The sequence below is a fragment of the Agelaius tricolor genome, unplaced genomic scaffold, assembly GCF_023055355.1.
Source record: "Agelaius tricolor isolate 1412-34295 unplaced genomic scaffold, bAgeTri1.0.p SCAF_1, whole genome shotgun sequence".
NCBI classification, from domain to species: domain Eukaryota; kingdom Metazoa; phylum Chordata; class Aves; order Passeriformes; family Icteridae; genus Agelaius; species Agelaius tricolor.
The window spans coordinates 34,324,286-34,334,508 of NW_027269261.1; the positions used below are offsets into that span (position 1 = coordinate 34,324,286).

Here is a 10,223-nt window from a genome sequence, read left to right on the forward strand (position 1 = left end):
TGGAGCCAAACATTATTTGTTCAGTGCTGAAGTGGACACATGGCCTGGTGTGTGCCACAACTTGTAGTCCCTTTAGAAAAGATTTGTTTGGAATGGAGTTTATCTGCTGCTTTGACGACCTTAGATACTAGCCTATTTAATTTTGAACTATTCTTTGTGGATAATGTTTGGGCTTTTTTTTTTTTTTGAACAGATCTTGTTGGTTGTATCTCGTGGCTATTTACACTAAAAATGGACACAAACTGCAGAATTTATCTATGGGAATGTAGTGCTGCTGTTTCTTAAAACTGCTTCCTTAAATCTCTTTTACTCCTTAGGATTATCAGACTTGGCTTGACCTCAGAGAATTTGAAACACGCATTGGAGAGCGCTACATTACCCATGAGAGCGACGATGCACGCTGGAAAGAACACGCTTACGAGCACAACCTCGAGTACCCCCAGCACTTCATTATGGCTCCCAATCCAGATGACATGGAAGAAGACCCTTGATTTGTTTATTATGCTAAATTGCAGCAAAGAAAGATACTCCAGGCAGAAGCTAAGTGGAACAGCTATTGCTCTTTCCAAATGCCATACACATAGTTTGGTGTGTAAAGCCCCAGAGGATCCTCCATTGCCATGGGAATAGACTGCTGTTTGCAAACTTTTCTCCATCCCTGACTTTAACTCAGAGAAGTTACTGAACAGTGGGATACAGAGCCCTGTTGGGTAGCATTTCACCGAGCTGGGTGGCTACAAAGCCATTACCGAGGTGTAGTGTGTACAGACTGAATGGTTTGTTTTTCAAGGGGTTTTGTTTTTTCATAGCCTACGCAGTAAGAGTTTTGTAATAGTTTTCTAATCCCTATTTACTAGGCCATAGAGGACTGTTTTCTGTTACTTAGATACATTTCCCATTTCTCAGACTGTGGATGGTGAAGAGACTCTATGAAGAAATCAGAATACCTTGGCTAAAGCAAAACATGGTGGTTTAGTTGAATACAGCTTCTTAGATGAAGGAATAATTTGCTGCTGTTTAGACAGTTAAATACGTGTCTTGGCCCTAATTGAACTTTTTACAGACAGCAACCAAAAAAAAAAAAGATAACCCCATAACTTCTTACATTCCTCTTGAAATGCTGGCTGACATTCTAAAGAGATGACAACCAAAGTTGTGCTAGGCTTTTATTTTGTCTGTTAAAAAAAGCAATAAGCCACAACAGTGCGCTGCTGTGCAAGGCTGGCACGTCATTGATACACACCAAAGGCATTTTGCCTTAAAACTACACAAATAATGCAGAGGGCACTCAAGACTTGATGTAGCATATCCTTTCACTCTGGAAGACCAGCTTCTAGCAGAAGGATGTGGAAAAATAGGGAAAAATACATGCAGCTTTCTTCTGTTGTTTTGAGTAATAAGATTTTTAAATTCTTCTAATATTTTTCTAATTTTTTAAGGTTCCCTGGACTTACATCAGGAATAGTTTGTAGCCTGCTAGCTTGTTATGTTAACTCTGCTCAAAACCTAGAAGTAACAGTGGACAGCACATCAGCTGTTGCTTCTGCCAGGGCAGCTGGATTGTAGGAGAAAGGACTTTGCCTTCCCACCTTAACCTGCAGCCCCTCCCATCCTCTTTACTGTGCTCAGAACTGTTTGAGCTGAATGAAGAGTCCAAAAGCAACTCCTAACCCAATTTTTTCTGTGCGCATGCCTCAACTGAAGGATTCCCAACCACTAATTGGACTTGTGGCACAGTAGAGGGGAAGCAGCAGTATTCTTTGGAAATTATTCCCTTGGACAGTTCAACTTAATGGTATTTCAAAGAAGTTTGAGGCTGTAATACTAAATGCAAATGGAAGAGGTTTTTTGGTCTTATTTTAAAAAATGAAAAGGGTGAAATCTTTTTTTTTTTGTGGGTAGTGTTGTGCTCCTGGAGGGTGCTAGATGGCTGCATGCATCCCTGATGTGCCAAGCTGCTTAACTGGAGCTTAGTTGGAAATATTTCTAAAATACTGATACAGGCTTGAACTGCAAAGGCAGTGAGAGGCTTTGGGGTATCTCCTCTCTCCTACAAAGATATTTCTTTATTTGTTTGTGTGTAGATAAGTATTGTTTTCTACTGTTTTTATTCAGGTAAGGAAACAGGTGAGCAGATTTATAAGTTGTTAGATATACCTAAAATGTTACATGGTTAGTTCAGAGATGGCAGCTGCTTGCAGTAGCAGTGACCTGGAAGTGGTCAGTGGCAGCTGCAGAAGGATGTGCCCACAGGTAGATCTGGGTCTGTAACTCACTCTGTCTTTCCCATTGCCCTTTATCTATCTGCCACTGCATTTTGTAGGTGTCTGTGTTGGCAAAGGCTGAGCTCTGAATTCTTAACCCTGTTTGGAGAGGGTTTCAGGACTGATTGTTCACAGAGGCACTGCTTTCCATCTGCAAGCAGAGCTATCACCTCTGACATTGGTAGTTTGGTATTTTTCTGCTCTTGGCAAGGAAAGCAGTGCTGTTGAAAAACTTGCAGTGCTCAAGTGACCAAATTTCAGTGAAGCCATTGCTGTATTCCATCCTAACTGTAATATGCAGATACAGTTTGGTTTTAAACTTCAGATTTTTTACTTGAGCTGTTACTTCAGGTTACCTGTGGGTTTGTTGTTTGTGTTGTTGTAAGAAAGGAAATAAAGCAGCTCGGTCACTTGAAAAAGCACAACAGCAACAGAGGAAGGAGGGGACAATAATGAAGTAGAAGGCCTGGCTTTTGTCTCTCCCCATGAAGTCTGCTCTGCTTCAAAATATTATATGAACTATTTATTCTTCAAGTTGTATTAAAATAAAAATAATGCTGTTGGCCTTTGGAGGAGATTGCCTGATCATATGCAGACTTATGGAGCCAGACAAGAGAAGCCACAAGCAGCTAGTAGTCAGGAAACCAAAAAAAATCAGGCTTACATCATGAGTAAAATTCCTAGAGTAGTAAAAATAGCTGAGTTTTTTATTCCCTTTTTTCTACCTTTACTGCAGACTTTGACAGCAGTAGGTTACAGTGTTTAATACCCTTACCCCTAGATGAATTAAGTTGCATTCATTCAAGCAATAGTGCTATGGTGATGCTAGAAAAAAGCTCATGTAAAATTTATAGCCTCAAAATGACACTGTCAAGTACTTTTATATTTTTATACACCCCGTTGTTTGTAAATATCCTCTGGTAAGCTTGAAAATAAAATTTATTTCCCTATCAATCTCATTCTTTTTATTTACATGAATTATCTCTCCTATCAAATGTGTTTAGGAGTAAATGGTTCTATATTTTCTTGTTTGTGGTTTTATTAAATATGTCCTGCTGTGGAAATTCAGCCAGCAGGAACTCCTTTTACATGCATCCTGTCACTATTCTCTTTATAAAAATATCTTCAGAGACGTCAAGGCATCTTGATTTTATTCAAGTACCAAAGCTTGAATACATTTAGAGTATCCTTAGTGCATGTTTGTTACTGACAAGTCTTGATTCAACTAGTAAATATTTCACTCTGTTCTTTCATAAGACTCTCAAACCACTGTTCATTCTCTGCTCTGTGTGTTCTGGTTTCTGTATGTGCAGTCTTTCATTTCCACTCATACTGCTTTGAGTAGGTCAGTCCAGAGGTTTGGTGTGCTGCACCAGACTTATTCTGAAACAGCCATCATGCATTTTGTGATAGTATTTGAAATTACTTTAGTAACAGTTCATTAAATCCAGCAACAGGTGGTAGGGGAGACTTTGATTCTGGTTTATCTTTCTTGTCAGGATGTACAAGTCTGTGGTGAGGCAGCAGGGCAAAGAAATTAAAACAGTCCCCCATCTTCTCAGGATTCATCAGCATATCATAGCTGTGAAGTAACTGCTCACGAGTTGCTGTGTCACCTGAATTCTGCAAGAGCACCTGATTAAAAAAAAAAAAGCAGGTTAGAGCCCCTCCTGCATTCCTATAAATTCCTGCATACCTGCAATCCCTTCTTGCATCCTTTTCACTTAACAGTGCTGTGATGGTTGGTAGAACTGGTGAGATCACTGGGGATGACCCACAGCCCATACACCGATGCAAGTTTTGCATTAAGTGCTCCTAAATATTATATGATCAGTTTACTTTCTGGGATCTGGAGTAACTTACATCTAGCAGAAACAACGTTCTGATCTCACCCCTCCATGCTATTTTGAACAACTTCATTTTAAAACCCAAGATTTTTTACTAGAGCTCTTGTGCTGCTTAAGAGTATTGCCTGTGGACTGGGAGAGTTCTGCAGCTGTGAACACTCTTGTACCTGCAGTCGGAGGTCAATGCCCATGTTCTTTAAAAACTCCCTCTGTTTTATAGGGCCTAACGTAGCTGTTTTTCCCTGTGCCATCTTTCGAAGGTAGCTGAAGTCAACATCTGCTGTCAGGTCTGCTGTACCTGGAGCACTCAGCACATCGTGAAGTTTGTGATTCCGGAAACCCTGAAAATGAAATGGGAAGATTACACCCAGCTGTAGCCCATCATAGCTGGGGACAGCAAAATTAAGCTGTGCCTTTGAGTGGTGACAATAGCAAATTATACATGGAAAATTAGAGATAAATGTAGCAAGATCTCAGATTAGCCTTTCCATCTGACAGAAACCCTTCTGGGTACTGATTAAACAGGAGTTACTCAGTTCTATGCAGTTTTTGCTGTTATGCCCACTAGGAACTTTATCTTACAAGAACCTAATGATCAAAGATAACAGAATCTTTTGGCTTATTGCTGTAGGGCAAATGCCTTACCCGGAAAGTGTCAGTTTTGGTTCCGTCGTGGCCGTAATCTGCAACCAGAGCAGCCCCACCATCCTTCTCTATCCGAGAGGCCAGCCTCTGCACAATGACACCAGCCTCAGGACACACTTCCACGTGGTCTCTTGTTTCTTCTGGCTAGTGCAGAGTTCAAAGACCAGAACACCTGTATTAGCAGACAAGCACAAGGCAAGTATCCCTCACACCTGGTGTCTTGGGGCTGTTGCTCTGCTGGGACACGCAGATACAGGAGGTGCATTCTAGGCTACCTACACTGGCTTGAGCTAGTTTTTGCTACCACTCATTCTCAATTAGTATTTTCTGAGTGCTGTATTTCAGTCCTCTCTTCAATAACCTCTAGTCAAATGCAAATTTTTCTACCAAGAATATCCGTATCAGGTAACAACTTCTTACTGTAGTACTTAAGGAAAATAGCTCTTCAGCTGTGCACACCCTTCCGAGAAGCCTTCCTGTGTGAGACTCTGTAGCTCTGTTTAATCTCCAGTACTTAATTTTGTGGCTTTGGGTATCCAGTGCACTTCAGGAAGAAACCACAGCCACTTTCCATTAAAGGCCAGCCAGCACTGAGCAGGCAGCTGCCCTGAGTACCCTGCAGCAGACTGAGAGCCTGGCTGGGGCAGGGCCACTCTTGAGATGGTGATGCCACACACACAGTGGAGAACTCTGCCTGACACTTGCTGCCTCCGTTTGCTCTCTGAGGCATTTTCTGTGTTCAAGCTCCTATTTTGTGAAGTTTCATACGTGTGGTAATTTTTGTGCTGCAGTTTCACAGCATACAAAGCTAAATGCTGGTGGAAATTTTAAGCTCTATTCATTTATAGACTGAGAGGCCTCTTCTTGCTGTCAGAGTAACTGAGAAGCACTAAATGTACTTGAAAGAGTCAATAAAGGTGTAAGGATGAAAGGATGAGCTCTGGGAGGCATAACCTCACCTGAATGAAGTTTTGTGTTGCAGGGGTCCTGGATGGTGACAGGACAAACCGCAGCTGGTCAGGAACTTCTGGGTCAATATCAACCAAGACCTCACGCCAGCCTTTCTCCGTTCGCTGTTCAACGAGCCCAAAGCACTCAGGTTACACTCAACAGGTACCACAGTATCTTGTTCATTTCATTGAAATAATATGTCAAGCTTTTTCACAAAGGTTTTAGGAACAATACATTATTAAAAACTATTCCAGTAACTGCTTTAGAAAAAGCTTGTGGTGGAGTGCCAACAATACAGGTTTAATTATACTTAAAAGGAATGAATGATGCCCTGAAGAAACATTGCTGCCTCTACTATTGAGAGTGACACATCTAATTTATCAAAATAAAAGATTTCATTCTACTGGTGACTATCATAAATTAGCTACTTCTGAATCATAACTAGCCTCTGTTTTGCTGCTCTCATTACTATTCAAGTGAAAGCCCTTCAGTCTTTTGTTAGCAGTATTGCAGAAAATCATGTGGAAATTAAAAGCTGCGTTAATGTAGCATAAGGAAAAAAAAAACCCAAAACTTTGAGAGTTATCTCAGCAGAAAGAAATCCTTAGCTTTCCTCAAGTTTTTCCATTCAAAAATAATTACTAATTTTACAGTTTTCAGCTGAATTAAGACTTATTTGTCCAACTCAGTTAGAATTATTTCATCACCAGAGACAGGGCATGTGACTAGTTTGGCACCTTACTTCTGCTCTTCCTCAAAGAGAAAAAGTGTTTAAGCAGATGGTCACAATTAAAATAATAATCTTGCTATACCTGAAACTTATGTATTGGCAGGGCATCAAAGAACTCATGTGCTAGATAAAAGCTGTAACCTGTGGGTAGGTAAAAAAAGAATGCATTAAATTATTAACACTTCCAGAACAGCTTCCAGTTTAAAATATTTTTATGATTTTTAACGAATTAAGCTAGTTAATGTGGTTGTGAAAAAATTATAATTACTTGCAGCTTGCACACATTGAAGATACCATTTCTACAGCTAGCTCTAGCTACCAGTCCATGAATGTTAGATCCCTATCTTGTGAAAGAAGATTCAGGCAAAGCCAGTAAAGTGTTTTTTTTTATCCCCCATGAAAAGAAAAAGTAAGAATATAGGAAATTGGGTAGCTATGCCCAAATGAAGGTAGACAGAATAGGTAGCAGTGATGAAAATGAACCATGATCCTGCCTCAGATTCATACAAGTAAGAACAAATATGTATATAACAACTTTTCTGTCCACTGTGAAGGCTAGCAGAGATGCCCTCTGCTATCAAAAGCTGTCAGTGAAGGAAGGGCACCATCTCTTTAATGTGGCATTCAAGCTCCTTACCTGCAGGCACATCTTGAATGTCTCTGTACCAAAAAATGGGAATTCCAGTCTTGCTAATGCCTTTCATGTAAGCAGACTCATCCTCAGGGCTTGGCTGCGCCTTCCCTCCTGTCAGCATCACTGCTTGGATCTCGCTGAGTTTGGGGCTCACTTCTACCAGATGAACAGAGACATCACATTTACTAAGAACAGAGGAGAGCTGCTTGAAGACCTATAAAGGCAGATGAATTCTATTAGGTGCAGTCTTGTGCTGTGTACATTAAAGGTTTAAGTATTAACCTTTCTTCTCACTATTTACTATTCACTATTAACTATTCAAGGTAAAAGATTTTAGTTGGCTTTCACTAACAATCTCAGTGAGAGAGATTGCATTTTGGTCCTCCAGTAGAAGTGTGAGTTTCTTCATAAATCTTAATAAAGGACAACAACATGAAAAGCTAATTTGGAAGACTCGTAGCAGCTACTCTAAGACCTGTAGAAGGTCTGCCACTAGAAGAGAAATGGTTCCGTTTTCTCTGCCACCTTGAAGAAGTGTTTGATATCCCACATTTCACTATTTTTATTAACATATGTAAATAGAATAAAAGTTCTTATGTGGTGCTAAGTCCCATTAGCAATCTGTTTATGAATCAGCAGCATTTTAATTAAGACAGCCATGCAGGCATGACTGAACACAAAACATTAATTCAAAAGAAACAAGGCCCTGAAATGCCCAAAGGAATGAACACAGTTTCATTCTGTGTTATTGTACTTGCCCGTTCTGTTCCTTAAACTAAGGTCTCCATCTCAATAACACACAGCAACAACTTCCTAGATGGTTTTCAGTTTGGATAATGTTTCCCCACACAGAAATAATTTACAGTGGAATAATCCTGCCCTGCCCTTCTATCCAGTGGTGTTTGGAAGGTCACAGGCATATCTGTGCAGTGTGCACACGCTGGCCCCCAGTCTGCTTCCACCTGAGAGCCCTGGTCCCAGAAACTCCTCCATTCTAATCAGAGCCTGAGCTGCCACCCTGACTGAAGTGATCTGGCGACCAGGGAAGGGTAAACCCTGGCAGCAAAACATGTTCCCTTCAGATTTCACTGTAGCTGTGGAACACAGCCAGAAGCAAAGAACAGGAATGTTTTCACCTACCCGCAGTATGTCCTCGGTGAGGGTGCCCCTCCCTGGGCCCAGCTCCACCAGCTGGAAGGTGCTCGGTTTGCCCATGGCCATCCATTCACTGATGTACCATATTCCTATTAACTGTCAGTGAGAAACAGCACACAGGGTTACAGTAATCACTTCAGCACTTGTGGAAAATCATGCCTGCCTTTCGTCTGATAATAACTGAGATAACACAGTAACATTCGGTGTTGATATTTAAAAGTTAAGAAGAATTATGGTATGTAACATCATATTCTTGTCTTTAAGTGTTAACATTGGTGGTTGATTGCTGTCAGCCCAGCAGAAGCAACTCTCCATCAGTAAATGCAAGGAGTCTGTTCTGGCTGGAGCAAGAACTTTCACCTAAGTGCAAGTCACTGCCCAGGTGCCTTTGTACAAGTGTTCTTCCTGACAATGCATTTACCAAAGCATCACTGAGAACAGGATTTAGCCAATCTTTGCTTCTGGAAATAATACACAGACCAGAATGAGCCAGACCAAACTCTGGAGATTATTTTTGAGGAGAGTTTTCACACTGGAAAATCACCATAACTCTTTTTATTTATAAGCAGGTTCTGTATTACAGTAAAGTGTTACTAAGCACAGATGGTGTTTCAGACAAAGGACTTTCAGAAAAACAAAACCCCGTTTCCTCCCTCAAAACCAATTTTTCTCTTGGGAAATAACTTGAACCTTATCACTGCTACTCCAGTATTTTGACATTGATAAGCTATCTGAACATTGGCTTGAAAATCAGTTGGGATGGAAATTGGAAGGGACCACATTGGGCCACCTGGACCACCCTCCCTGTTCAAGTAGGTCATCCTAGAGCACGTGGCACAGGATTGTGTGCAGATGGTTCCTGAATGTCTCCAGTGAGGGAAACTCCACAACCTCTCTGGGCAATCTAAGTGCCAGTGCACAGTAAAGTTCTTCTTCATGTTCAGGTGGAACTTCCTGTGCATCAGTTTCTGCCCATTGCCTCCTGTCCTATTGCTTGGCACCACGGAGCAGAGCCTGGCTCCATCCCCCTGGCACCTCCCTTCAGATGCTCACAGACATTGATGAGGTCCCCTCTCAGGGCCTCTTCTCCAGGCTGAACAGGCCCAGCTCCCTCAGCCTTTCCTCATTAGAGAGATGCTCCAGAGCCTCAATCATCTTTGTTACCCTGCACTGGAGCCACTCCAGGGGCTCCATGTCTCTCTTGTCCTGAGGAGCCAGGACTGGACTCAGCAGTGCAGATGTGCCTCAGCAGGGCTGGGCAGAGGGGCAGGATCAGCTCCCTTGACCTGCTGGCACTGCCCTTCCTAATGCACCCCAGGATTCCATCGGCCTTCTTGGCCACAAGGGCTCACTGCTGGCTCATGGATGGCTTGTTGTCCACCAGGATTCCAGCCAGGCCCGCGTGGTTGAAGTACAACAAGTAACTAAGGACGCGAGGAGCAGCGTTACCTCTCCAAACACCTGGCTTATTTCAGGCGAGGTGATGAAGTCCCCGCTCTCTCCGACGCCGCCGCGCTGCGTGTAGTAACCCTGCGAGGGGGAAGCGGCACAGGGGCCGCGGTGAGCGGGGGCCGAGGCACAGCCCCCCCCGCCCCGGCCCGGCCCCGCCGCACCTGCCCGGGGTTGGTGAGCGCCTCCCGCATGTACTCGGCCACCGTGACCGGCCCGCTGGCCCGCAGCTTGCGCGCCAGGTGCCGCAGCATCGCCCCGGCCCCGCCGGCCGCCTCCGCCTCGCCCCCCACGCCCGAGCAGAGCCGCGCCGCCGCCGCCGGAGCTGTGGGGAGAGGAGGGGAGAGGAGGGGAGAGAGGGGCTCAGCGGGGTGGCCCCGCAAAGGGCGGGAGGGAAAGCGGGGAGAGGCGGCGGGACGGGGCAGCCGCCGGCGGCCCGCCAGGAGCGCGCGGCGCACGAGCGACAGCACCATGGCAGCGGCTCCGGCTGCGGCTCCCGCTCCTCCCGCTCCTCCCCGCCCTGTCCCGGCCGGACGCGCGTCCGGCGT

The 10,223-nt window shown here is 43.7% G+C and overlaps 2 protein-coding genes across 3 annotated transcripts in view; one reads left to right on the forward strand and one right to left on the reverse strand.

Annotated features, from left to right (window-relative positions):
- The window catches only part of PRKD3 (protein kinase D3), a 43,449-nt gene extending 40,231 nt beyond the window's left edge, over positions 1 to 3,218 (forward strand). For both annotated transcript variants that reach the window (XM_071429454.1, XM_071429464.1), the window contains exon 19: positions 318 to 3,218. In XM_071429454.1, coding sequence (XP_071285555.1) covers positions 318 to 491 — 174 coding nt within the window. In that variant the 3' untranslated portion in view covers positions 492 to 3,218. The remainder of the gene's footprint in view (positions 1 to 317) is intronic.
- Positions 3,219 to 3,398: 180 nt separating this feature from the next.
- On the reverse strand, positions 3,399 to 10,204 carry NDUFAF7 (NADH:ubiquinone oxidoreductase complex assembly factor 7). Its single transcript, XM_071429477.1, has 9 exons — positions 9,840 to 10,204; positions 9,676 to 9,756; positions 8,212 to 8,322; positions 7,075 to 7,285; positions 6,520 to 6,578; positions 5,716 to 5,829; positions 4,757 to 4,900; positions 4,279 to 4,452; positions 3,399 to 3,899 (listed from the first exon to the last, which is right to left on the reverse strand). Exons 1-9 carry the CDS (start codon positions 10,146 to 10,148, stop codon positions 3,687 to 3,689), a joined length of 1,416 nt encoding a protein of 471 aa, XP_071285578.1. The 5' UTR covers positions 10,149 to 10,204; the 3' UTR covers positions 3,399 to 3,686.
- Between the last annotated feature and the right edge of the window lie 19 nt (positions 10,205 to 10,223).